Source organism: Aotus nancymaae, unplaced genomic scaffold, assembly GCF_030222135.1.
Source record: "Aotus nancymaae isolate 86718 unplaced genomic scaffold, 86718_ANA_hifiasm-v0.15.2.pri h1tg000059l, whole genome shotgun sequence".
Taxonomy (NCBI): Eukaryota; Metazoa; Chordata; class Mammalia; order Primates; family Aotidae; genus Aotus; species Aotus nancymaae.
In genome coordinates, this window is record NW_026988473.1 from 7,882,508 (window position 1) to 7,909,855 (window position 27,348).

The following is a 27,348-nucleotide window of genomic DNA, read 5'->3' on the forward strand; positions in this document are numbered from 1 at the left end:
CTTTTGTGGGGCGCTGCTGGGCGCCTCCGGGGCCTTGTGGGGTGGGGACGAAGGAAAAGGGTAAGGGAGCGTAGGCCATTTATGCAAATAACAGGCAAAGCCGCTTGCAAATAACCTGGCGAAGCGTGAAGGCGCGCGAGTCTTTCGGGGCGGCAGGAGAAGCAGAGACCCAGCGAGGACACAGTTAAGTCTGACTTCTCTCCCGCCCTCGGAAAAGGGGGTGGGGCCGAGCTGCGACGGAACTAGCCGAGTGCCGGGCCGCGGTAGGCCGACAGGAGCCGAACTTCTTCCGGAAGTAGCCGATCTGCGGGGTCTCGCTCTACGACCTGAGCCGAACGGTGGGCCTTGTTCTCCGGATCGGCCGAAGGTGTTCCGGAAGGAGGCGAACCCCGAGGCGGGCCGGGCAAGCCTTCCCTGCGGCCGGCAGATCCCAACGACTAGTGGGACTCGGCGGGGGCGGGGGTAGCTGGAGCTTGGCTCTGGCCTGGCAGGAGCCGAGCTCGTTCCGGAAGAAGCCGAGCGAACCGGGGCCGGCCTCAGCGTCCCGGGAGTGGGGCGATATCTGCGGCGGCAGCGGCGACAGCGCGGGCCGGGATGAACTGCGACGGCTGAGGCAGTGGAGGTGCCGGCTGCGCGGGTCCCATCTAGACTCCCTTGAAGCTCCAGCCCCACGCTTGGGGCTTTGCCTCGAGCCGAGCCCTGCCCCCGCGAGCCTTCCGGACCCCTTTGTGCGGCCGGAGGCGGCGGCGGGAACGGCCATGGCGGCCAACATGTACCGGGTGGGGGGTGAGTACCAGGCGCAGGGGTGCGGGGCCCGGGGCGGGAGAGGTTGGGGTCGGGACTGGAGGGGCTCCGCACCGGGTGGCGCGGGGCGCCGCGTCTGGGGCAGCGTGGACCCGAGCGCGGACCGGAACCGGAACCAGGAGACTGGGAGCGGGGAAGCGAGGGTGCGGGGACGACGACGGCGACGCGGCAGGGTGCCGAGACTCCCGGAGAGAAGCTGTGGGCAGCCCCGACGGCACTCTCAGGGCTGCGTTGGGGGGCTCCCCGGGGCACAGAGTGGGCTTCGGAAACTGGTTCCGAAGGAGCTGACCTGCTAGGGAGGGGAAGCGAGGGGCTGGGGCGACGGCTTTGCCACCGCGGGGGAGCCGCCCGGAGGTTTCCTCTTGCCAGGCGTTATTGTGCGCCTCGGTTCGAAAAGGTGGGGGCCCAGCGCTAGCGCGAACAATGACTTCGCCGCGACTGGGCTGCAACTCATAGCTGAGTTGTGGGGACTGCAGGGGAACCCCTGTTTCTTGCCTGTTCCTTAAGGCTCACTTTTCAGTGAAGGATCTGATTTTAGAACTAGGTGCGGTGGGGGTGGGGAACATCCTTATTTTCTCTTAGTCTTTCCACTTTCACATCTCAGCGCCCTCTCTACGTGGATCTTTATCTTCTTTTGGTCCACTCAGGCCAACTTTCTCTCCTACTCTAGTGCTCTGTGTCTCCGTCTCCTCCTCTGATCTTCGTGGTTCTTCCCCCTCCTCTCCCTTACAGATTACGTCTATTTTGAGAACTCCTCCAGCAATCCTTACCTGGTTAGACGGATTGAGGAGCTCAACAAGGTGAGTGGAGCAGAATCCCTCTCCCTCCCCCAGTGGTCTCTTTCTTCTGAGGTTTCTAACTTCTGGTGGAAGAGAGGACTCTATGCTAAGTATCCATTCATATTCATTCTTTCATTCATTGGATGTATTCAGGAAAGGCTATTGAGAGCTTAGCAGGAACTTTACTATTCTGTCTCTTGGGGGCAAAGGAAAGGGATTTGGAAGTCTGTCTTTGAATGTAAGTCTTTACTCCTATTTTCTTGGGATATTTTATTTAGGTCCCTCTGAAACTTACTGTTATTTGTCTCTTTGTGCATTTCTGTACCCAGTTGATTAATTTTTCACTGCTACATTTTTTTTTTTCTCTTCTTAGACTGCAAATGGAAATGTGGAGGCAAAGGTTGTCTGTCTTTTCCGGCGCAGGGACATTTCTAGTAGCCTCAACAGCCTGGCTGATAGTAATGCCAGTGAGTATCTTCATCCCTTTCTTTCCCCCCTCCCCATGATCTGAGGCCTGGGCATGTCCCTGCAGGAGTTTCTCCTGGTAGATGCCCAAGGCAGAGGTGTGAGTTTAGGAGTGGGAAATGCCTGGTCTGAGGAGGGAGGCCTGTTTTTACACGTTGGGGTTGGAAGCAGGATGGAGAGATTGTGGTAAGGAAAGCTATAATATGGTTTGTGTATGAGTGTAAGAGAGAGATGATAATGTTTATTTAGGGGATGAGGATGAACTTTAGAGAAGCAGAATCCTTTTCTAAAGGGGGACAGTTTTTTTGGAACAGTAGGTGGTGACTGAATGTCAAGGTGAAGAGGAAGAGATTGTACTGAGAGGCCCGCATAACAGGGAAGTAGGCTCATTTTGTAATCACAAGGTGGTGGGAATACCTGGAAGCTGGAAGATGGTAGGAAAGTTTTCTTGCACTTTTCATTTCTTACCTCACCCATTTCCCGGCCCCCACCCCACTCCATTTTACATCTTTCCCTTTTCATTTTGCCCTATCTTCATTCTCTTTAAACTCTCATTTTCTTTTTCTTTTTTTTTTTTTAAAAACATGTTTTCCTCAGCTTCTTTTTCCTTTCCTGCTCTGGTTTTCTTTCTCCTTCCTTTTGTTCCACCTTTCTAAATTTTCCTTTTTCAGACTGTTCTGGGTGAGAAGGGGTTAAGGAGGATCCCGGCTTACCAAGTTCCTTGGCCCTTTAGGGTTTCCAGCCCCATCTGGCAGGGGCTGACCTTGGCCTTGTCCAATCAGAATGGGTGTTGGGGGTGTGGTCCCCCTTGCCTTAGCACAGGGTTTCCGGAGCACACAGGCCAAGGGTGGAGCCTACTGCACAACCCCCCCTTCTCCCTGATGTTGGGAACAATGCACCAATGAGCCTGGGCCTGAGGCTCTTCTGTTCCCTCCCACTTTGGTTGGCGCCTAGCCAGGTTAACCCCTTCCACAAGGTTTCAGGGCAAGCTGCAGCTCCTTGGGGAGGAATGTGTTGGCACTAGCTTGAGAGGTGTTGTCCTTGAAAACCCCAGGAACTATTATTAGCCAAGTAGAAAATGAGGGATAGTTAGGGCCACGTGTGATGTTTTAGAGCAGAATCTCCTGAAATTTAAAAGAACTGTAAACAGTCTTGTGTGATACTTTTTCATTTTACTGGGTTCCTGGATCTCAGGCTGGTTTAGCAAGAAAGAGACAAGTGTGATGTTCTTGCTGGCCTGTTGTGGACTTTGAGTGGTGTCTGAGCATTGGCAGCTGGGTAGGGATGTATTTCTACAGCATTCTTCGTACTTTCAGCAGTTATTCCCTAAGAGCATTACTGATAGAGTTGGGAGCATTTGTGATGGGGCATAGAGCTAAGAAAGAAAGCTGGGGCTGGTTGCAGTGTCTCATGCCTGTAATCCCAGCACTTTGGGAGGCCAAGGCAGGCAGATCACGAAGTCAGGAGTTCGAGACCAGCCTGACCAACATGGTGAAACCTCGTCTCTAGTAAAAATATAAAAATTATCTGGGTGTGGTGGCGGACACCTGTAATTCAGCTACTTGGGAAGCTGAGGCAGGACAATTGTTTGAACCTGGGACGCAGAGGGTGCAGTGAACCAAGATTGTGCCATTGCACTCCAGCTTGGGCAACAGGGCAAGACTCTACCTCAAAAAAAAAAAGAAAAAGAAAGCTGGTAGGACAAGAGTATAGAAGGCAGACGCCTGGGAAATGTGCGAGAAAACAGCTGAGATAGGAAATATTTTTCCTGAGTTAGAGTTTCCAGGGTGGTGTCTTGCTGGATTCGTTTCTGATTTTGTTTCTTCCTCCTTAATCTCCCAGGGGAGTTTGAAGAGGAATCAAAACAGCCAGGTGTGTCTGAGCAGCAGCGCCATCAACTGAAGCACCGGGAACTTTTCCTTTCTCGGCAGTTTGAATCATTACCAGCCACCCACATACGGTATAGGACAACTGGGGCCAGTATAGCCTGCATGCACTTATGTAGAAGGTAGAGAGAAGGAGGTGGTGTTCAGAGATGCTGTGGGGAGGGAGAGTGGGGCTCACCAGGGTTTTCCGATCTATCTTCTATAGGGGGAAATGCAGTGTGACCCTCTTGAATGAGACAGATATCTTGAGCCAGTATCTGGAAAAGGAGGTGAGAAAGAGATGTTGGGAGAAGAGGGAGGGGAATGGGTATTGCCCCCAAAAGGGAGGGGGAAAGGAGAACAATGATGAGGTACAGGGTTGCCAGACTGCCTATTTTGGGAACTCAGATACACCTCCCTCCCTGCCACCTCTCTGGATTTCTGCCCTGCTTACCTTGTCTCTCCCCAACTCCAGGACTGCTTTTTTTACTCGCTGGTGTTTGATCCTGTGCAGAAGACACTTCTAGCTGATCAGGGCGAGATCAGAGTTGGTTGCAAATACCAAGCTGAGATTCCAGATCGCCTGGCAGAGGGTAAGCAACAGGACAGACTGTACGGCTACCAGGTTAGCTAATTCCAAGGGGCACTTTAATATTATAGTCTCTGTCAATGGCATCACCTGGGGTGGTGCATTGCACAGTCTAAAGGGCTCTCTGCTGTGACCCTGACAGGATGGGACCTTAGGAACCTGAAAAGGGCAAATGGGCACACTTGGGAATTCGAGGAGCTGGTAGAATCCAAGCAGATGAAGAGGAAGGAGGAGGTGTTATTGTGCATGAAAAGACACCAACTATTTCCCCTTGCCCTCTCCCTGTTGATGCCATTGTTCTGTTCCCCAGGAGAATCTGATAATCGGAACCAACAGAAGATGGAGATGAAGGTCTGGGACCCAGACAACCCTCTCACAGACCGGCAGATCGACCAGTTTCTCGTGGTGGCCCGGTGAGGGGTGGGTGGATGGGGAAGATGGGCTGGGGGAGGTGTGGACCTTGTTCTGAGTCCCATGGTTTTTAGAGATGGACTTTATTTCTTTCATTGGCATGGATGTTTTCCTTCTTTCTTCTATGGCTTAGTTACCCAGCCCATTTGGGCTTTCTTCTTTCGCTTTTGACTTCTCAATTTTTTCCTTAGGGCTGTGGGAACCTTTGCAAGAGCCCTAGATTGCAGCAGCTCCATCCGGCAGCCCAGCTTGCACATGAGTGCAGCTGCTGCTTCCCGAGATATCACCCTGGTGAGCAGAAGTTGGTGGGTAGTTGGCCAGGCTGGGCTTTCTGGGGACTTGCAGAGCCTGGGGACAGGAGAGGAGGGTATCTCTGAGGGAGTGGGAATGTTTTAAGGAGCAGCAAGGGGCCAGGCGTGGTGGCTCACACATGTGATCTCAGCACTTTGGGAGGCTGAGGTGGGCAGATCACAAGGTCAGGAGTTCAAGACCAGCCTGGCCAATATGGTGAAACCCTGTCTCTACTATAAATACAAAAATTAGCTGGGCGTGGTGGTATGTGCCTATAGTCCCAGCTACTCGGGAGGCTGAGGCAGAATTGCTTGAACCCGGGAGGTGGAGGTTGAAGTGAGCCAAGATCATGCCACTGCACTCCAGCCTGGGTGACAGCGAGACTCCGTCTCTTTATTTATTTATTATTTTTTATATATATTTTTGTCACCCCCCCTACCCCCCGACTCCGTCTCAAAAAAGAAAAAAGAAAAAGGAGCAGCAGCAAGGGAGTGGTGCCAAAAGTTTCAGGTCCTCAGTCGTTCTCCATCTTCCCTGTAGTTTCATGCCATGGATACTTTGCAAAGGAACGGCTATGACCTGGCTAAGGCCATGTCGACCCTGGTACCCCAGGGAGGCCCGGTGCTGTGTCGGGATGAGATGGAGGAATGGTCAGCCTCAGAGGCCATGCTATTTGAGGAGGCCCTAGAGAAGTATGGGAAGGACTTCAACGATATTCGCCAGGATTTTGTAAGTGGATGGGGCTAGGAGGAGAGGTGGGAGAGATGACAGGTGAGGGAACCAGGACCTGGGGTCAGATACCAGCTCATTCTTCTTCCCTCTGCCCCCCTTAGCTACCCTGGAAGTCACTCGCCAGCATAGTCCAGTTTTATTACATGTGGAAAACCACAGACCGGTATATTCAGCAGGTATCATCTGAGCTGGGGAGGGTGAATCAGAGGCCACCTGCTGATCTCTGCTTTTGAAGTTGATGACATTCTCCCTGCTGTGAGGGTCTGATCCTTTTTTTTCTTTTTTCCTTCCTGCAGAAAAGATTGAAAGCCGCTGAAGCAGACAGCAAACTGAAACAGGTCTACATCCCCACCTAGTAAGTGTGGTGGGTAGGGGAGACTGGAGTGTTTTCCTTCCCTTCCCCTGACTTGTGCCTCTCTCAGTGATTAGGGGCGGGCAGGAAGTAGGGTCAAATTGAGAGTGGAAATTGATTCTTTTCCTTGACCAGTTTCTTGATTTTTTTCCTCTTCTCCTCACCTCCCCCATTAGCACTAAGCCAAACCCTAACCAGATCATTTCGGTGGGTTCAAAACCTGGCATGAATGGGGCTGGATTTCAGAAGGGCCTGACTTGTGAGAGTTGCCACAGTGAGTGTTGGGGCACAGGGATGCTGGGGCGAGGTGGAAGGCCTGCGGTGGCTCAGGAACCTGTGGGGCTCAGGTAGCATGCTTCTTCCCTGTCCCCTCTCCATGCTCTACAGCCACACAGTCTGCTCAGTGGTATGCCTGGGGCCCACCTAACATGCAGTGCCGCCTCTGTGCTTCCTGTTGGATTTACTGGAAGAAGTATGGGGGACTGAAGACTCCAACTCAGCTTGAGGGGGCCGCTCGGGGCACCACGGTAAGGACCAGTGGGAGGAAAAGTAGGGGAGAGCCAGGCATGGTGGCTCACGCCTGTAATCCCAGCACTTTGGGAGGCTGAGGTGGGTGGATCATGAGGTCAAGAGATCGAGACCATCCTGGTCAACATGGTGAAACCCCGTCTCTACTAAAAATACAAAAAATTAGCTGGGCATGGTGGTGCGTGCCTGTAGTCCCAGCTACTCAGGAGGCTGAGGCAGGAGAATTGCCTGAACCCAGGAGGTGGATGTTGGGGTGAGCCGAGATCGCGCCATTGCACTCCAGCCTGGATAACAAGAGCGAAACTCCGTCTCAAAAAAAAAAAAAATGCAAGGGAGAGCAGTAAGCATATTGATTGTGAGCTTAGGCGAAGGCCGGAATACCCGACTCTTTACATGGTGATCGTTTGATGGGCAGGGGGTACTTGATGCTGGTTGGAGAGATACTAGGCCAGGAGGTCAGTAAAGAGATTAGGCAGGAATAAATTGTCCTCTGGAGGGAATGGAAGAAAGAAGGGAGCCTCAGTGCTGATTTCTGTTCTTTTTCCTATGCTCTTCTTCTAGGAACCACACTCGAGGGGTCATTTGTCCAGACCTGAAGCTCAAAGTCTCTCTCCTTACACAACCAGCGCCAACCGGGCCAAGCTACTGGCTAAAAACAGGCAAACTTTCCTGCTTCAGACCACGAAGCTGACCCGTCTTGCCAGACGCATGTGCAGGGACCTATTACAGCCAAGGAGGGCTGCCCGACGACCTTATGCTCCTATCAATGCCAATGCCATCAAAGCAGAGTGTAAGGGCAGGGAGCGGTGGGGCTGGTGGTTTAGAGTTGCTCTGCCCAGAGACCAGTGTTTCTCTGGATGTTTAATGACAGGCAGGATAGTAGGCTACAGAGATTTTTTTTTTAAGATTAGACTTGGCTTCTGGCCTCAGAGGAGACCTGAATGGTGAAGCCCTTCAGAAGCTTTCATCTTTGTTCTCCAGGCTCCATTCGACTTCCTAAGGCAGCGAAGACTCCATTGAAGATTCACCCTCTGGTGCGGCTGCCCCTGGCAACTATCGTCAAAGATCTGGGTATGGGATGGGGACCAGTGAGGGTGGCGTCAGGCTCCCAGTCCCTTCCTTATCAGACATCTTCTCACCCCTTGCTTTTTTTCTTAGTGTCCTCAGAGAGTTAATCTAAAAAAGTGCACTTCGTTGTTTAATAATTTTTTTGGTAAACTATTCAGTATTACTGTATTGATTTGATAAGGTCATACTGATACTTGAAAAATACTCGTGATAGCTTGCCAGAACCTTCCCCCATTGCTACTTTTGGGGATGCCCAGGTAAACTGCTGGTCCAGGAAAGAGAGATGGAAGTAACAAAAGGGAACTGTGTAGGGAAGTAAAGGTGCAAAACTTTACTATTTTTTTTCAGTGGCCCAGGCACCCCTGAAACCAAAAACACCTCGGGGTACCAAGACACCGATCAACAGAAACCAGCTGTCCCAGAACCGAGGACTGGGGGGCATTATGGTGAAACGGGCCTATGAGACTGTGAGTTGACAGAAAAGAGTGGGCCAAGCTGAATTGGGTGGGCTTTTGTTTCTCATAGGAGTCTGAGAGGGTTCTTTCCCTCATTGTGCCATCCTACCCTTTTCCAGATGGCAGGGGCAGGGGTTCCTTTCTCCGCCAATGGAAGGCCTCTGGCTTCAGGGATTCGTTCAAGCTCACAGCCAGCAGCCAAACGTCAAAAACTAAACCCAGCTGATGCACCGAATCCTGTGGTGTTTGTGGCCACAAAAGATACTAGGTAGGCAGTCCACCGTGGGAGGGGCTGAGAGGGATGGTCCAGGCTGGTGAGTATGGGGAGTAGCAGTATCAGAGTAAGAGCTCCAGGAAGGTTGTGGATGCTGGGTGGGGATGTCAGAGGAGAATGGGCCAGAAGGCAGAACAGCAGTGGGGAATGTGGGGCTTCCCCTAGGGGTCTTAGTGTTCTCTAAGCCTTTTGTGTTTCCCACTTGCTTTTTCTGGCCAGGGCCCTACGCAAGGCTCTGACCCACCTGGAAATGCGGCGAGCTGCTCGCCGACCCAACTTGCCCCTGAAGGTGAAGCCAACGCTGATTGCAGTGCGGCCCCCAGTCCCTCTACCTGCACCCTCACATCCTGCCAGCACCAATGAGCCTATTGTCCTGGAGGATTGAGCACCTGTGGGGAAGGGAGGTGGGCTGAGAGGTAGAGGGTGGATGCCCAGGGCACCCGAACCTCCCTTCCCTTTCCTGTCAAAGGGAGTGAGGAGTGAATAAAGGAAGGGAGCAAGTGTGTGTGTGTCCCTGGAGGGGTTGGGCGCCCTCTAGTGTTACCACCTTGAGACTTGTCTCCTTATGCCTCCGTGCTTGCTGATGGAGGACAGACTGCAGGAACTTGGCCCATGTGGAAACCTAGCCTGTTTTGGGGGGTAGGACCCACAGATGTCTTTGACAGTTTTCGGGGGGAGGGTTTTTTAATTTTTTTAAAATTTTGCCTCCCTTTGTGAAAGGGGATGGGAAGGGGAAGAGTACACAGATATCAGGTGGTGGTACCTGGTTGGGGGAGGGGGGCATGCACTGCCATGTCTTTTTTTTTTTTCCTAATTGGGGGTTTCTCTTTCTGTCCGGTGTCCGGACTTTCCTAATTGGAGTTTGAGGCCCCTAAGCTGGCATTAACCCCAGGCCATGCTAGCTCTTTCCTTCCCTCCCCTCCCCCTCCGCCTTTTGTACTCCAGTTCTCAGAAATAAAGATCTTTTGTCCGTTTTTTTAACCTCGGATTCTGTAATTGGTTCTTATAGTAACAAATAAAAAGCTGTTTTCTTCAGCTTCTCCTGGCTCAGCTGTTCTCTGCCATGGGTGTGTGTTGTGTGTGTGTAGGGGGTGTCTTTGAGAGAGAAAATAAAGGACAAAGGACAACAAAGGCAGTACAGATGGTTCTTACCCTGGGAACGGCTTTATGAGATACGCAGCCTGGACAGAGGTGACTTGCTCCAGCTAGCCTTCTGGTGGGACCCAAACTGCTCCCTAGCTCCCAGTGGTGCTGGAGCCCAAGCACCATCTTGGCCCAGATTCGTTCAAAGTAGTTGAGATGAGCTTTCTGGGTGGCTGGTGGCCTCCATAGGAAAGGGGACTGGAGGCGTTTCTTCCTGTTTCCCACCTCTTACTCCCCTCTCCCTTTTACTTAAGGAATTCTGGAAGTTGCTAGCAGCCAGGGTAAGATGTATACCACCTTGGTGGTGGTGGTGGGGTTAAAGGAGAGCTGTGGTGTTATTTGGCAAGTGAGAATTCTACCACTGAACCACCCGAGCACCTCTGGGTGTATGTTTACAGCCTGCTTGCTGCTTCAGGAGTCTCAAGGCCAGCCTCAGCAACTGCCTTGATATCCTGATCCACTAGCACCATTTCCTGCCTTAAAGGTTTGGGACACTGAGATTAGATGCCTGAGCTGGGCCCATTAGAAGGAACACCTTAAGGGAGAAAACAAGAAGTTCAGCCTACTATGTGCTCCTTGGGCACTTCCTTTAGAGATGGGGTACTGCCTCAGCACTTGTGACTTTCTCGCTGTGGCCTTAAGTCCATTTCTCTTTGCACCATTCAAAGCTATGGGCTGATAACTACAGTACAAGCTGCTGAGCCCATCTAATGGTCCTCTCCACCTTGTTATGGTCCCTGTCCCTAGGGCATCCCCAGCTCCCGTAGTCCCTCACTGTCCTGAGCCTACATCTCGGGGGTGTTCGGAGGAACTGACGATTATACCTGCTGGGGTTCGACAGCATTTGTCCCCTCCAGTGTCTTCACTAGGTTACCAGCACTCGGTTTTGTCTTGTCGCACTGTCGCACTGCTCCGAGGTGCAGCAGTGGCTCTGGCACCTCCAGAGTACACCACGCAGCCCAATACTGCGTAAGGAATGGTCCTGGCTCCCGGGACCTCATGGAGTCCGGAAGGTGCCCGGTGGTGGCAGAGCTCCCTAACTAGGCCTAGAAGCAATCGCAGAATACCCGTTTTGCGAGAGGACAGTGGGAGGAAAGGGAGGGAGTAACAGCCCTGAAAAGGTTGGAAGTCCAGGGACAGCCCTGGGCTTCGTGGGACAAAGGACTGAAAGCCGCCGATCCTCTGCCTTTATTCGTCAGGTAAATAAGGGTCGAGGGTACGGACGCACGAGTGTTTACTGCGGGGTGAAGGAGGGGCCGCGAGAGGCCACCGGGCGCCGGCCTTTGTGGCTGCTGTCATGAATATTCATGACGCTTTGGGCCAATCGACGTCTGAACAGCTTAGAGCACACCAATCGGCTTACCGCATGCAGATAGGCATCGTAACGCGCGGCTTTTCCTAAAATGGGCGGGGACTTGACACCGGCTAGAAACGGAACCCGGAGTCGCTGGGGCTTGGTTTCCGGAGGAGTTTGTCCTCGCAATTGGAAGACTTTTTGTCACTTCCTATCGGACGGGCGGAAGTTGTTTCCGAGCGCGTTGAGCTTTGGAGAAGTGGGTTCAGGTGGTGGCAGAGGTGCTTGTGTTTTTATCGGTACAGGAGAATCGCTATGGCGGCGGTGGATTCGGATGTCGAATCGCTGCCGCGTGGGGGTTTCCGCTGCTGCCTGTGCCACGTTACTACAGCCAACCGTAAGCGGTGGCTAGTGAGGGACCTGGGTGGTTGCGGGCTTTCGTCTTTTGATCCTGGCGAAAGTTAGGGTTATAGGTCTTCGTTTCTGTCAAGTCGGTTGGTAGGGTCTCACCTTTGTTTTTACTCCGCAAGTCCGAGGGGATTTGGAGAGTCGAGAAAGTCCCACCACATTACACTCCTCCTCAGTATACGACATCTCCACGACGCAAGTTTCATTGTTTTATTCCTTCTTTAACCATCATCTATTGGACATATGCTCTGTGGCTGGTATTCTGCTGATCTTTAGGGTGGGGGAAGGGGTTTCAGAGATGGAGGAGCTCACCCTCTAGAGATGGAGAAAGTTTCAGTGCTTTGTAGTTATCTTTAGAGAACGGTAGGACCACAGAGAATCAGTAACTAACTCAGAGAAGCCCTACAGAGGACCTACTCATAGGTGGGGACGGATGAAATAGGTGGCATGAATGACTAAACCATAAGGTACCAGTGAGAAAGAGACAGAAGATGGGTTTGGAAAAACAGACAAGGTTCTTGTATGACAGACAAGGAGTTCAGTGAAACCTCAAATTCTACCCTTTTTTTTTTTTTTTTTTTTTCTGAAACAGGCTCTTGCTCTGTCACCTAGGCTGCAGTGCAATGGTGTGATCTTGGCTAGTGAGCTCCTGGCTAGACTCCCAAGTAGCTGGGTTGACAGGCGTGTACCACCATACCTGTCTAATTTTTTGTTTTTCTGTAGATACAGGGTTTTGCCATGTTGTGTAGGCTGGTCTCCAACTCCTGGCCTCAAGTGATCTTCCCATCTTGGCCTCCCAAAGTACTGGGATTACAGGCATGAACCAAAGTGCCTGGCCCCACTTTTGAAGTCTGGAATCACAGTCTTCCCTAAACAGGGTCTACTTCCATTCTTCCTTTCCTCTGTGAATGGTACTATCACTGTTCATCCAATAAGCCAGGCCAGAAACCTAGGAGTCTTCCTTGGCCCCACATTTATTTTGACATCAAGCAGCTAACTCATAATAAAATAATAGCAATAGCTAGTTTTTTGACATTTACCATGTACCAGACTCTCCAAGTGATATATATGAATAATACCTGAGTGTTAGGTGCTAGGTACTTGTATTTCCATTTTATATCTGAGGAAGTTGGTGCACAGAGAGGCTTTGTAACTTGACCAAGATTTCATACAGCTTCACAGAGCTGGGACTTGAACTTGGGCAGTGTGATTTCAGATCCTGCCCTTGACATCACTATACCATACCACGCCCAGAGATGATCCACGAAGTATTCCAGGATCCTAATACATTTTTTGTTGTTGTTGTTGTTATTTTGAGATGGAGTCTTGCTCTTGTCACCAGGCTGGAGTGCAGTGGCACGATCTAGGCTCTCTGCAACCTCCGCCTCCCGGGTTCAAGCGATTCTTCTGCCTCAGCCTCCTGAGTAGCTGGGACTACAGGCATGCGCCACCACGCCCGGCTAATTTTTGTATTTTTAGTAGAGATGGGGTTTCACCATGTTGGCCAGGATGGTCTTGATCTCTTGACCTCGTGATCCTCCTGCCTTGGCCTCCCAGAGTGCTGGGATTATAGGCGTGAGCCACCGTGCCTGGCCTGGATCCTAGTATTTTTAGTTTTTCTGTGGATGACTTGGATAAGTTACCTGTTAATTTCTTTCCAACTCTACCTAGCACAAATAGGTGATTTAAGATATACTGTCACATGGGTCTTTAAGTAAAAATTAAAAATAAAAGTAAACAAAATACCTGTGTAGCCAGTTCTCTTGGGAACCACTTAGAGAATGTACTATTTAGGCCAGGTGCGGTGGCTCATGCCTGTAATCCCAGCACTTTGGGAGGCTGAGACAGGCAGATCACTTGAGGTCAGGAGTTCAAGACCAGCCTGGCCAACATAGTGAAACCCTATCTTTACTAAAAATAGAAAAATTAGCCGGGCATGGTGGCATGCGCCTGTAGTCCCAGCTACTCAGGAGGCTGAGGCAGGAGAATTTCTTGAACCTGGTAGACGGAAGTTGCAGTGAGCTGAGACTGTGCCACTGAACTTCAGCCTGGGTGACAGAGTAAGACTCTGTCTAAAAAATAAAAATAAAAAATAAAGAGAGAATGTATTATTTAGACAAATGTATAAGAGAGGAAGGTGAAAGGAGCCAGGACTTTGCTTATTCAAAGGTCAGTTTCTGTGGCTTGGAAGGATCAGACGATTTAGGTATGTTGCGGGCAGACTCGCTGAAGAGTGCTTTGAGAGTTTTTGTCTCACACTTGTCTTTGCAGGACCCAGCCTTGACGCCCACTTGGGAGGCAGAAAGCACCGGCACCTGGTAGAACTACGAGCTGCGAGAAAGGCCCAGGGACTTCGAAGTGTGTTTGTCAGTGGCTTTCCCAGGGATGTGGATTCTGCCCAGCTCTCTGAGTACTTCCAAGCATTTGGACCTGTGGCCAGTATTGTCATGGATAAGGACAAGGTAAAGTGAATGGCTCTGGGGGTAAAGAATGAATCAGGGCTGGGTGTAGTGGCTCACTCCTGTAATCCCAGCAGTTTGGGAGGACAAACAAGGTGGGCGGATCACCTGAGGTCAGGAGTTCAAGACCAGCCTGGCCAACCAACTTGGTGAAACCCCGTCTGTACTAAAAATAAAAGATTAGCTGAGTGTGGTGGCATGCGCCTGTAGTCCTAGCTACTCGGGAGGCTGAGGAAGGAGAATCGCTTGAACCCGGGAGGCAGAGGTTGCAGTGAGCCGAGATCGTGCCATTGCACTCCAGCCTGGGTGACAGAGCAAGAGTCCTTCTGAAAAAAAAAAAAAAGAATCAGATGTGCTGTGTACCAGAGAGACGAGAGAGAAACCAACAGGCTGTTTGAGCTGGTTCCTAATGTGGTTTGTTCTTGATGGACATCACAGTACTTGGGCTACTCCAGCTTTGGGAGCTTCTCACACCTCCCTCTCCTCTTGGATTTTTATTTTTACTATTGTTTTTTTGAGATGAGTCTTGCTCTGTCACCCAGGCTGGAGTGCAATGGCACGATCTCGGCTCACCATAACCTCCGCCTCCTGGGTTCAGGCAATTCTCCTGCCTCAGCCTCCTGAGTAGCTGGGACTACAGGCATGCGCCGCCATGCCCAGCTAATTTTTTGTATTTTTAGTAGAGACAGGGTTTCACCATGTTGACCAGGCTGGTCTCGATCTCTTGATGTCGTGATCCACCCGCCTCGGCCTCCCAAAGTGCTGGGATTATAGGCATGAGCCACCGTGCCCGGCCCCTGCCTGTAACTGTTAACCCGTTAGCAGTTTATTAACTTCCACTGAGAGGTACTGAGGTTGTTTGGTTAGAACACCCTGTCCTTCGGAGAGTGTTAGATAAACAAGTTCATGCTTTTTGCCTTGCTTCCATGTAGGCTTTGTTAGTTAGCACTTCTCCAGCCTTAGCATTACAAGCAGCTGGGATTATAGACGAGTGCCAGCACACCCAGCTAAATTTTGTATTTTTAGTGGAGATGGGGTTTCACCATGTTAGCCAAACTCCTGACCTCAGGTGCTCTGCATGCCTCAACCTCCCAAAGTGCTGGGATTATAGGCATGAGCCACCGTGCCCAGTCCTACCCCTTGAATTTTATCACTCCACCAGAGTTAGTCAGTGGGGGATTTTTTGTGTGTATCATTTATTGATTCAGTGAATTTTTTTGAGATGGAGTCTCACACTGTTGCCCAGGCCAGAGTGCAACAGTGTGATCTCTGCTTACTGCAACCTCCGCCTTCCAGGTTCAAGTGATTCTCCTGGCTCAGCTTCCTGAGTAGCTGGGATTACAGGTACCCGTCATGACACCTGGCTAATTTTTTTTTTTTTTGGAGACGGAGTTTCGCTCTTGTTACCCAGGCTGGAGTGCAATGGCGCGATCTCGGCTCACCGCAACCTCCGCCTCCTGGGTTCAGGCGATTCTTTTGCCTCAGCCTCCTAAGTAGCTGGGATTACAGGCACACGCCACCATGCCCAGCTAATTTTTTGTATTTTTAGTAGAGACGGGGTTTCACCATGTTGACCAGGATGGTCTCGATCTCTTGACCTCGTGATCCACCCGCTGTGGCCTCCCAAAGTGCTGGGATTATAGGCATGAGCCACCGTGCCCGGCCCCAAGTTTTTTAATTTCTAGTAGAGACAGGGTTTTGCTATGTTGGCCAGGCTGGTCTCAAACTCCTGCCCTCGTGATCCACCTACCTTGGCCTCCTAAATTGCTGGGATTACAGGCATGAGCCACTGTGCCCGGCTCAGTGAATTCTTTATTTGCCAAATATTTATTTACAGCTAACTTTGTACTAGGCACGATGCTTAGGGTTGCATTCTGAGTAGTGAATGGGATAGATATGGTCCCTGTTCTCACAGAGTCTGTAGTCTAGAGGAGAAAGCGAACAATTAAATAAGTAATTATAGTGAAAAGTTGGTGCTTAAAGCACAACATACGATTGGATCAACTCCACAAGAACCTGGTTGATAAACCAGTTAGCAGTTTATTAACTTCCGCTGAGAGGTACTGGAGTTGTTTGGTTGGAACACCCTGTCCTTCGTAGAGTGTTAGATAAACAAGCTCGTGCTTTTTGCGTTGCTTCCATGCAGGCTTTGTTAGTGTCCCTTTAGTCCCTTGAAAAAAGTTCACTGTTGCAGTGCTGTGTTCTTTGGTCATACTGTGATTCTGAGGCTGCACTCTTGTTATGTAGGCATGACTTAGGTAATCCCAAATATCCCTTTGCAGCCCAGATTATCTTTTAGAATGGTGTGGAGCCTGTGTTTGTTAGGGATTGCATTCAGCAACCAAACTACAAATGGCTTAAACAATAGGAACTTAATTTTTCTCATGTAACAAGAAGTCCAGACCTGGGCAGTTCAAGGCTTTGCTGTTTCCTGCTCTTGCCATTATTGGCACGTGGCTCTTACTTCATAATTGTGATACTGCTGCCCCCATATCTTCAGGCAAGAAGAAGGGGCAGGTTGTAGGGCACAGTATAAAAGGTTAGTGCCAGCTGAGTCTGAGTCCCCTCCTCCCTCTTTTTCTTTTTCTTTTTTTTTTTTTATTTAAAAATTTTTTTTTTTTTTTGAGACGGAGTTTCGCTCTTGTTACCCAGGCTGGAGTGCAATGGCGCGATCTCGGCTCACCGCAACCTCCGCCTCCTGGGTTCAGGCAATTCTCCTGCCTCAGCCTCCTGAGTAGCTGGGATTACAGGCACGCGCCACCATGCCCAGCTAATTTTTTTGTATTCGTAGAGACGGGGTTTCACCATGTTGACCAGGATGGTCTCGATCTCTTGACCTTGTGATCCACCCGCCTCGGCCTCCCGAAGTGCTGGGATTACAGGCTTGAGCTACTGCGCCCGGCCTTTTTCTTTTTTTTTTAAGAGGAAGTTTCACTCTTGTCATCCAGGCTAGAGTACAGGTGAGATCTCGGCTCACTGCAATCTCCACCTCCCAGTACAAGCTTATACTCTCAGGAACAAGCGATTTTCCTGCCTCAGCCTCTCAAGTAGCTGGGATTACAGGTGCCCACCACCACACCCGGCTGATTTTTGTATTTTTAGTAACAGATGGGGTTTTCCCATGGTGGTCAGGCTGGTCTGGAACTCCTGACCTCAGGTGATCTGCCCACCTTGGCCTCCCGAAGTGCTGAGATTACAAATGTGAGCCAACATGCCTGGCTGAGAAAAGTACTTCCTTTTTTCTTCTTTTTTTTTTTTTAGACGGGGTTTCACCATGTTAGCCAGGCTGGTCTTGAACTCCTGACCTCAGGTGATCCACTTGTCTTGGCCTTCCAAAGTGCTGGAATTACAAGCATGAGGCACCAGGCCCAGCCTTTTTTTTTTTTTTTTTTTCCTTGAGACAGTGTTTTGTTCTTGTTGCCAAGGCTGGAGTGCAATGGCGCGATCTTGGCTCACTGCAACCTCTGCCTCCTGAGTTGAAGCGACTCTCCTGCCTCAGCCTTCTGAGTAGCTGGGACTACAGGAGTGTGCCACCACACCTGGCTACTTAATGATTAAAATTTTTATTGAGGAACTACTATGCACCAATTGTGTGCTGAGTACATTATATATACTTGGATTTGTTCTCCAACATTCCCTTAACGGAAACGGTCAGTAGGAAGTTGGAGATTTGGGAGTTTAAGACAGTACTTGTGAGGCAATTACAAGTTACTTAACCTCTTTGAGTTTCAGTTTCTTAATTTGTAAAATGGAAATAATAATATATGCCTTGTAGGTGTCTTATAAGCCTCAGACATAGTTTATGTGAACTCCTTAGTATATAATAAGCCCTCAAGAAATAGTAATTCTAGCTATGGATGGTGGCTAGTGGTTGAGAGGACAAAACTGGCAAGAACACAGGCTCCGTATTTTTACTTATTTATTTTTGAGATGGAGTCTCGCTCTGTTGCGCAGGCTGGAGTGCAGCGACACAATTTTGGCTCACTGCAACCTCCGCCTCCTGCATTCAAGTGATTCTTCTGCCTCAGCCTCCCAAGTTGCTGGGATTACAGGCGCCTGCTACCATGCCTGGCAAATTTTTTTTGCGTTTTTTTGAGATGGAGTTTTGCTATTGTTGCCCAAGCTAGAGTGCAATGGTGTGATCTCGGCTCACTACAACCTCTGCCTCATGGGTTCAAGCGATTCTCCTGCCTCAGCCTCCTGAATAGTTGGCATTACAGGTGCATGCCACCAGGCCCAGCTAATTTTTTTTGTATTTTTAGTAGGCATGGGATTTTACCACATTAGCCAGGCGGGTCTCGAACTCCTGACCAGCCTGGTGATCCGCCCGCCTTGGCCTCCCAAAGTGCTGGGATTATAGGCATGAGTTACCATGCCTGGCTGACACGGTCTTCTGAATCTTCTAATCCTGCCCTCCCTGATGCTTTCTGTGAGGTTTTGTAGAAAAATAGAAGCACAGACAAGGCCAAAGCGACACTTAATTTCTAGCTGGGGCTTTGGTTACAAGCTTGGTGTGGTAATGAAATCTGGTAAACTGTGGTTTCTCAGAGTCAGAAGACTGGCCTGGGCGGGTCCAAGTAGCTACCTTTGTCCTGACTTCACTTTGGTTCTTTGCTGTGTTTGGCATAAGGGTGGAAGTAAGACTGGGCATGGTGGTGTGCCCTGTAATCCCAGCTACTGGGGAGGCTGAGGCAGGAGGTTTGCTTGAGCTCAGGAATTCAAAGCTATAGTGAGCTATAATCACATCACTGCACTCCAGTCTTGGTGACAGAGCAAACTCTGTCTCTTTAAAAAGCAGAAGGGTGTGGCTAGGCGTGATGGCTCATGCCTGTAATCCCAGCACTTTGGGAGGCCAAGGTGGGTGGATCATGAGGTCGGGAGTTTGAAACCAGCCTATCCAATGTGGTGAAACCCTGTCTCTACTAAAAATACAAAAATAGCCGGGCATGGTGGCACACTCCTATAATCCCAGCTACTCAGGAGGCTGAGGCAGGAGAATTGCTTGAACTCAGGAGGTGGAGGTTGCAGTGAGCCGAGATTGCCCTACTACATCCAGCCTGGGCAAGAGCAAAACTCGGTCTCAAAAAAAAAAAAGAATAAAACAAACAAACAAACAAAAAGTATACAGATGCGGTGGCTCATACCTGTAATCCCAGCCCTTTGGGAGGCCAAGGCAGATGGATCACCTGAGGTTAGTAGTTGGAGACCAGCCTGGCCAACATGGTCAAACCCTGTCTCTACTAAAGTTACAAAATATTAGCCGGGCACAGTGGCTCATGCCTGTAATTCCAGCATTTTGGGAGACCGAGGTGGGCAGATCATGAGGTCAGGAGTTCAAGACCAGCTTGACCAACATGATGAAACGCTGTCTCTACTAAGAATACAAAAAGTAGCTGGGTGTGGTGGTATGCACCTGTAATCCCAGCTATTCAGGAGGCTGAGGCGGGAGATTGCTTCAACTCTAGAGATGGAGGTTGCAGTAAGCCAAGGTCACACCACTACACCGCAGCCTAGGTAACATTGCACTTCAGCCTGGGTGACAGCGAGACTCAGTCCCCCCAAAAAAAAAAAAATTAGCTGGGCATGGTGGCAGGTGCCTATAATCCCTGCTACTCAGGAGGCAGAGGCAGGAGAATCACTTGAACCTGGGAGGCAGAGGTTGCAGTGAGCTGAGATTGTGCCATTGCACTGCAGCCTCAGCAACGGAGTGAAACTCCATCTCAAAAAAAAAAAAAGTATACAATTTAGGGGTGTCTATGGTGGTTGACACCTGTAATCCCAGCCCTTTGGGAGGCTGAGGCAGGAGGATCACTTGAGATCAGGAGTTCACGACCAGCCTGGATAACATGATGAAACCCCATCTTTATTAAAAATACAAAAGTTATTTGGCTGGGCGAGGTAGCTCACGCCTGTAATCCCAGCACTTTGGGAGGCTGAGGCAGGTGGATCATGATGTCAGGCGTTTAAGACTAGCCTGACCATGATGTTGAAACCCTGTCTCTACTAAAAATACAAAAATTAGCTGGGCGTGGTGGCGAGTGCCTGTAATCTCAGCTACTTGGGAGGCTGAGGCAGGAGAATCGCTTGAACCCAGGAGGCAGAGGTTGCAGTGAGCCAAGATGGTGCCACTGCACTCTAGCCTGGGTGACAGAGCAAAACTCCATCTCAAAAAAAAAAAACAACAAAAATTAGCCCGGTGTAGTGATGTGCCCCTGTCATTCCAGGTACTTGGGAGGCTAAGGTAGTAGAAGTGCTTGAACCCAGGAGGTGGAAGTTGCAGTGATCTGAGATCTTGCCACTGTACTCCAGCCTGGGTGACAGAGCAAGACTCCATCTAAAAAAAAAAAAAAATTTACTGGCTGGGTGCAGTGGCTCACACCTGTAATCCTAGCACTTTGGGAGGCCAAGACGAGTGGATCATCTGAGGTCAGGAGTTCGAGAGTAGCCTAGCCAACATGGTGAAACCCCGTTTCTACTAAAAATACAAAAATTAGCTGGGCGTGGTGGCATGCTCCTGTAATCCCAGCTACTTGGGAGGCTGAGGCAGGAGAATTGCTGGAACCTGGGAGGCAGAGGTTGCCTTGAGCTGAGATCACGCCACTGCACTCCAGCCTGGGTGACAGATTGAGACTGTCTCAAAACAAAAAAAAAAAATGTAGAGATGAGATCTGACTACGTTGCCCTGGCTGGTCTCCAATTTCTGGGCTCAAGTAGTTCTTCTGCCTCAGCCTCCCAAAGTGCTGGGATTACAGGCATGAGTCACTGCACCTGGCTGAAAGTTGCTTTTCTAAATATGTCCTGTTATGAAAACAGCAAGCAAATATTCTCAATTTATGGGACAGGCCCCATTTCAAATATTCTCATCAACTGTAGATCATGTACTTAGATTCTTGGTTCCAAAACCATAATCTCTGCCCCTGTTGTTATTTACCAGGGAGTGTTTGCCATTGTGGAGATGGGGGACGTGGGTTCTCGAGAGGCTGTCTTGTCACAGTCCCAGCACAGCCTGCGAGGGCATCGCCTGCGTGTCCGGCCACGGGAGCAGAAAGAGTTCCAGAGCCCAGCTGCCAAATCCCCCAAAGGAGCGGCCCCTGACAGTCACCAGCTGGCCAAAGCACTAGCTGAGGCCGCAGATGTGGGGGCACAAATGATAAAGCTTGTGGGGCTGAGGGAGTTGTCCGAGGCTGAGCGGCAACTTCGGAGCCTGGTGGTGGCCCTGATGCAGGAGGTCTTCACAGAGTTCTTCCCTGGTATGTTACCTCCTGCTATGTCTGAGCCCTCCCTGGCATTTGCTCCTCTGTGTCTGTATCCCTGGTCCTCTGTTGGCTAGAGGTGTTTGGTTGCTCTTCCATCTCTGTGCCCCCTTTTGTTCTTCCTCCTCCTGCTGCTCCCTAACATCTCTTGACCTTTCTTCTCTGCTTGGCACCCAGGCTGTGTGGTCCACCCTTTTGGCTCTTCCATAAACAGCTTTGATGTCCATGGCTGTGATCTTGACCTCTTCTTGGATTTGGGTGATTTGGAAGAGCCCCAGGTGAGTGAGTGCCCCAGGGAGGCAGCTGAGAAGAGTCAGTGAGAATGGCCATGTGAGTGTGGCCAAGTCCTTTAGCTCTCCATGCCTTAGTTACTCATCTACAATGCAGATAATAGGACCTACCTGAAAGGGTTTATTGTAATAGGAGAGATATGAACATGGATGGGTATTAGATGGGATGAAAATGAATTGACAGGGCCAGGTGAGGTGGCTCACACCTATAATCCCTGCACTTTGGGGAGGCCAAGGCAGGCAGATCACCTGAGGTCAGGAGTTCAAGACCAGCTTGGCCAACATGTAGTGAAACCCGTCTCTACTAAAAAACAAAAAACAAAAATACAGGCTGCGTGCAGTGACTCATGCCTGTAATCCCAGCACTTTGGGAGGCTGAGGTGGGTGGATCACGAGGTCAGGAGTTCGAGACTAGCCAACATGGTGAAACCCCTTCTCTACTAAAAATACAAAAATTAGCCAGGTGTGGTGGTGCGCACCTGTAATCCCAGCTACTAAGGGGGCTGAGGCAGGAGAATTGCTTGAAACCGGGAGGTGGAGGTTGCAGTGAGCTGAGATCGTGCTACTGAACTCCAGCCTGAGTGACAGAGTGAGACTCTATTTCGAAAAAAAAAAATTAGCTGGGGATGGTGGTACATACCTGTAGTCCCAGCTACTTGGGAGGCTGAGGCAGGAAAGATGGCCTGAACGTGGGAGGTGGAGCTTGCAGTGAGCCACTGCACTCTAGCCTGGGTTACAGTGGGAGACCACATCTCAAAAAAAAAGGTAAAATAAAAATAAAAATAGACTTTATTTTTTAGAGCAGTGTTGGATTCACAGCAAAAGTGAGCAGAAAGTAGAGTTTCCATATGCCTGTTCCCTCCCCCACAACAGGAGCAGTTTTTAAAAAATGTTTTATCATTCTTTTATCTTTCTACACACACACACACACGCGTGCGCGCGCGCTCTCTTACTATTTATATTTTCTGAATCATCTGAGAGAAGGTTGTATGTATCACATTTCTTTACCCCTCAATATTTCAATGTGTATTATGAACAAAGGTATTCTAGTATATAACCACAGTACCATTATTAAGTTGAGGAAATGTTACATTGATCAATTATAAACCTTTACAGATATTACAGTCATACTTTAATTTGGTCAGCTGTCCTGACAATGGACTGTTACAGTTTCTCTTTAGTCTTCTTTAGTCTGTAATGGTGCCTCTGTTTTTGTCTTTCATAACAATGACATTTTTTGCAAAGATAGACCTTTTATTTTATAAAATTGAAAGGTTATCTTAAAAAAAAAAGGTTGCTGTGAAGATTAAATGAATTCATATGTATAAAGCCCTTAGAATAGGACTGAATAAGCTGGAAGTAATATTATCTTGGGGATAGAGATGTTCCCTGCTTAGGGGACAGGAGATGCATTTCACTCAGCTCATTTCTGTCCACAGCCAGTTCCAAAGGCTCCAGAATCTCCATCACTGGACTCGGCCCTTGCATCCCCACTGGACCCTCAAGCCCTGGCCTGTACCCCAGCTTCACCTCCAGACTCACAGCCTCCAGCTTCTCCCCAAGATTCTGAAGCCCTGGACTTTGAAACACCTTCCTCCTCCCTGGCACCCCAAACTCCAGACTCTGCCTTGGCCTCTGAGACCCTTGCTTCTCCCCAGTCTCTGCCTCCAGCCTCACCACTGCTGGAGGACAGGGGACAGGGGGACCTGGGGAAGGCCCTGGAACTAACAGAGGCCCCAAAGAGGGAGAAAACAGAGGGGACAGCAATGCTGGAGCTGGTGGGATCCATTCTCCGGGGCTGTGTCCCCGGAGTATACCGAGTCCAAACTGTGCCCTCTGCCCGGCGCCCTGTGGTCAAGTTCTGTCATCGGCCTTCAGGTCTCCATGGTGACGTCTCCCTCAGTAACCGGTAACCGGTACCTTTCTTTCTTTCTTTTTTCTTTTTTTTTTTTTTTTGAGATGGTGTTTCACTCTTGTTGCCCAGGCTGGAGTGCAATGGTGCGATATTGGCTCATCACAACCCCAGCCTCCCGGGTTCAAGCGATTCTCCTGCCTCAGCCTTCTGAGTAGCTGGGATTAACAGGAATGTGCCACCACACCAGGCTAATTTTGTATTTTTAGTAGAGATGGGGCTTCTCCATGTTGGTCAGGCTGGTCTCGAACTCCTGACCTCAGGTGATCCGCCCACCTCAGCCTCCTAAAATGCTGGGATTACAGGCATGAGCCACTGGGCCCGGCCAGTAATTGGTACCTTTCTTTGGGGAAGGCCAGCTGAGAATTCTAGGGTGGGCCAGGAGAGTCTGGCTTGGGAAACTCCTGAACCTGCCGAGTCTCAAGTTTGTCCTTGCTTGGGACCATCCCTCTTTCTGTGCTTTATCTCCTCCTGCCTCGTTTCCATTTCAGTGTTTGTAAACAACTTAGAATACTACTTTCAAGGGATATAGAAAAGAGTTCTGTGGTTGAATAAATGTGGGAAATTCCAAATTAGATGCAAAAAGGTTTCTCCATCTCCTCCCTTCTCCCCTCCTTTCTCCTTTCCTTCCTTCCTGTCTCCCTTCCTGTCTTTGTTTCTTTGCATAGTAAAGGCTCTGGGCAATCCTTTTTTTTTTTTTTTTTTTTTTGAGATGAGATCTTGCTCGGTCACCCAGGCTGGAGTGCAGTGGTGTGACCATGTCTCATGAGCAGTCTTACAATAATGTGCTCTGTGCATGTCCAGGATGGGCGTACAGGATGAAGTGTTTCCTGAACGCGTTTATCCTTTTGCACACTCTCTCACAAGCTCAGTGTTTGAGCAACATTTGGGGAAACTCTCTTTTGGCCTTATTCCAGCTGGCCCCAGTTATGCAAGTCTGTAATGAAAGCGCGGGGTGGTATGTTCTGATATCCCCAAGCCCTAACACCCTTGTCCCTGCTTCGTCCCAGGCTGGCCCTGCATAACTCCCGTTTCCTGAGTCTCTGCTCTGAGCTGGATGATCGAGTCCGGCCCCTCGTGTACACCCTCCGCTGCTGGGCTCAGGGCCGGGGGCTGTCAGGTGAGAATGAATCAGGACAGGCTTGGGGCTGAGTTGGTGTCAGGACAAAGGCAGGGATTCTGGGAGAGAAGGTAGGTCCAAATGGGCACCGGGGTTGAGAAAACTGCCAATGAGGGGACTGGAAGCACCTCTGATCTAACCAGAATTATTGCTTATTTACCTAGGGAGTGGCCCCCTTCTTAGTAACTACGCCCTGACCTTGCTGGTGATCTATTTCCTTCAGACCAGGGACCCTCCTGTGTTGCCCACTGTGTCCCAGCTCACCCAGAAAGCAGGTACTCAGCCTAGCCTCCACCCTCTCCATCTTGTTAGCTTCCTCTCTCTTCTTCATCACATTTAGACACCAAAGCAGCTCTGTGAATGAGATCTCTGCTATCACTCTCATTTCTACCCCCACCCTCAATCTCCCTGCTTCCAGACTGACTCTCACCTTTTTTACTTTCACAGGAGACGGGGAACAGGTGGAAGTTGATGGCTGGGACTGTAGTTTCCCTAGGGATGCCTCGAGACTAGAGCCCAGCACAAATGTGGAGCCCCTCAGTGAGTCTGGGGAGCCTGGTAGGGGACTAGTAGTGATGTTCATCAATAGTAGGTAATATTACACTGTGTGTCAGGCATGGTTCTCAAAGAAAGCCTGTGAGATACCTAACACTATTACTGTCATTTATGGATGAGGAAACCATGTTTTGGAGCAATTAAGTGGCTTGCCCAAGGTTACATGGCCAGCAAGAGGGAGCAGCATCTGGGAAGGACATCATGTGGGGGCACGGAGAGAGGTTTGACCTCTTGTTACCTCTTGTTTTTTTTTTTTTTTTGAGATGAGTCTTGTTCTGTTGCCAGGCCGGAGTGCAATGGCACGATCTCTGCTCACTGCAACCTCTGCCTCCCATGCTCAAACGATTCTTCTGCCTCAGCCTCCTGAGTAGCTGGGACTACAGGCGCGCACCACCACACCCAGCTGATTTTTGTATTTTTAGTAGAGATGGGGTTTCACCATGTTGGCCAGGATGGTCTTGATCTCTTGACCTCATAATCCGCCCGCCTTGGCCTCCCAAAGTGCTGGGATTACAGGCGTGAGCCACTGCACCCGGCCTGACCTCTTGTTCATAGGGATCAGAGAAGTCTAGCTTCCTGGGACTCTGCTGATGCTGAGCCCCTTGAAAGGGAAAAAGAAAGTCCTGCCAAGGAAATGGCTCGGTTGCAGGACCTGTCTCAGTTCTGGGCTCTAAATGACCCCCTTTCCCCACTTTTCCTCCTCCTCCAGGTTCCCTGCTAGCCCAGTTCTTCTCCTGTGTCTCTTGCTGGGATCTCCGTGGCTCACTGCTGTCCCTGAGGGAGGGTCAGGCACTGCCTGTGGCAGGGGGCCTGCCCTCTAATCTCTGGGAGGGTCTGCGCCTCGGCCCCATGAATCTCCAGGACCCTTTTGACCTCAGTCACAATGTTGCAGCCAATGTGACCAGCCGGGTGGCCGGGCACCTACAGAACTGCTGCCGAGCGGCAGCCAGTTACTGCCGAAGCCTCCAGTACCAGCACCGTTCCTCCCGGGGTCGGGACTGGGGCCTGCTCCCCCTTCTGCAGCCCAGCTCCCCCAGCTCCCTGCTCTCTGCTACGCCAATCCCTTTACCCCTTGCACCCTTCACCCAGCTCACTGCTGCCCTGGTGCAGGTATTCAGAGAAGCACTGGGGTGTCATATAGAACAGGGAACCAAGAGACCTCGGTCAGAAGGAGGTGGAATTGGAGAGTCCTCTCAGGGAGGGACAAACAAAAGACTGAAACTAGATGGACAGAAAAAGAGCTGTGAGGAGGGGAGAGAGGAGCAGCAGGGATGTGCAGGGGATGGTGGGGAAGACAGGGTGGAAGAGATGGTTGTAGAGGTTGGAGAGATGGTGCAGGACTGGGCCATGCAGAGCCCTGGGCAGCCAGGGGAACTGCCCCTGATGACTGGCAATCATGCAGCCCCTGAAGAAGAGGCGCAGTCCAGCCAAGCAGCCCTGGGAGAGCAGGGGCCCAAGGGACATGAGACAGCCCGAGGAGGGTCGCAGGGTAAGGCAGGGAAGGAGATATCCCTCCCCTCCTCAGTGAGCTGGCGCTGTGCCTTGTGGCACCGAGTGTGGCAGGGGCGGCGGCGAGCCCGTAGACGCTTGCAGCAGCAAACCAAGGAAGAAGCTGGAGGCAGTGCTGGCACAGGAGCAGGGTGGCTGGCAACTGAGGCTCAGGTCACCCAGGAGCTGAGAGGACTGAGTGGTGGCGAACAGAGGCCAGAAACTGAGCCCCTGCTGAGCTTTGTGGCATCTGTCTCCTCGGCTGATGGAATGCTCACCGTGACCCCGCTCCAGGATCCCCAAGGCCTATTCCCTGATCTCCATCATTTCTTACAGCTTTTCCTCCCTCAGGCACTTCGACATCTCAAGTAAAGACATGGCCCCTAAAGGGCAATAAAGCTGCTAGTTTCTTAATACAGAGAGTCTCCCGTTTCATTTCCTTCTGGTCATAATCCTCCTTCCTCTACCTCAGAACTTCATGCAGCTGCTCGGCCCTGCCTTGTCGGACCTCGAACATGGGTCTCTCCCTGCTGCTTTCCACCCCAGCAGCCTGTCCTTCCTATACTTTGCACGGCTCGTGGGGAGTGCGGGGGCAGCACCGTGCGTGGCGCCTGGCACCCCTGCAAAGTTCTCAATGGCAGAACGGTGGGTGGCTCCAGCAGTACTGAGGAGAGCCAGGTTTGCCTCCACATTCTTCCTGCACCCCAGATTTATGCGGACAAGGATGGAGATTTGCGTTCAGGGTTTTTCATTCTCTCCTTTAAACGAGGAGAGTTCATTCCGTTCTCAAATTGGGTAAGATTTAAAACCTGA

General features: G+C 50.5%; 2 protein-coding genes across 4 annotated transcripts; both read left to right on the forward strand.

Annotated features, from left to right (window-relative positions):
• Positions 1-80: 80 nt before the first annotated feature.
• On the forward strand, positions 81-9,653 carry MTA2 (metastasis associated 1 family member 2). 3 transcript variants are annotated; one of them, XM_012454418.2, is made up of 18 exons: positions 81-786; positions 1,537-1,604; positions 1,957-2,050; positions 3,891-4,008; positions 4,140-4,203; positions 4,389-4,506; positions 4,813-4,915; positions 5,105-5,204; positions 5,745-5,933; positions 6,038-6,112; positions 6,233-6,291; positions 6,465-6,562; positions 6,676-6,815; positions 7,378-7,606; positions 7,798-7,887; positions 8,233-8,351; positions 8,459-8,607; positions 8,833-9,653. In XM_012454418.2, the coding sequence occupies exons 1-18, from the start codon at positions 759-761 to the stop codon at positions 8,996-8,998; spliced, it is 2,007 nt and encodes a 668-aa protein (XP_012309841.1). In that variant the 5' UTR covers positions 81-758; the 3' UTR covers positions 8,999-9,653. The 3 variants fall into 3 exon arrangements, with proteins under 3 accessions (XP_012309841.1, XP_021532603.1, XP_021532605.1); XM_021676928.2 differs by lacking the exon at positions 81-786 and adding an exon at positions 972-1,201; XM_021676930.2 differs by lacking the exon at positions 81-786 and adding an exon at positions 1,330-1,348.
• Positions 9,654-11,283: 1,630 nt separating this feature from the next.
• TUT1 (terminal uridylyl transferase 1, U6 snRNA-specific) lies at positions 11,284-26,953 on the forward strand. Its single transcript, XM_012454414.2, has 9 exons — positions 11,284-11,447; positions 13,730-13,920; positions 20,852-21,167; positions 21,348-21,448; positions 22,900-23,369; positions 24,383-24,492; positions 24,657-24,767; positions 24,940-25,032; positions 25,757-26,953. Exons 1-9 carry the CDS (start codon positions 11,366-11,368, stop codon positions 26,905-26,907), a joined length of 2,625 nt encoding a protein of 874 aa, XP_012309837.2. The 5' UTR covers positions 11,284-11,365; the 3' UTR covers positions 26,908-26,953.
• The last annotated feature ends 395 nt before the right edge of the window (positions 26,954-27,348 follow it).

Excerpts from the sequence above, each read along its gene's own strand:
- MTA2 (XM_012454418.2), top strand. The coding sequence starts at position 759 with ATGGCGGCCAACATGTACCGGGTGGGGG. Across the intron at positions 5,934-6,037 it reads ACGATATTCGCCAGGATTTT|CTACCCTGGAAGTCACTCGC; the intron begins GTAAGTGGATGG and ends TGCCCCCCTTAG. Across the intron at positions 6,292-6,464 it reads CAGGTCTACATCCCCACCTA|CACTAAGCCAAACCCTAACC; the intron begins GTAAGTGTGGTG and ends CTCCCCCATTAG.
- TUT1 (XM_012454414.2), top strand. The coding sequence starts at position 11,366 with ATGGCGGCGGTGGATTCGGATGTCGAATCGCTGCCGCGTGGGGGTTTC. Across the intron at positions 11,448-13,729 it reads CCACGTTACTACAGCCAACC|GACCCAGCCTTGACGCCCAC; the intron begins GTAAGCGGTGGC and ends TTGTCTTTGCAG. Across the intron at positions 21,449-22,899 it reads GTGATTTGGAAGAGCCCCAG|CCAGTTCCAAAGGCTCCAGA; the intron begins GTGAGTGAGTGC and ends TTCTGTCCACAG.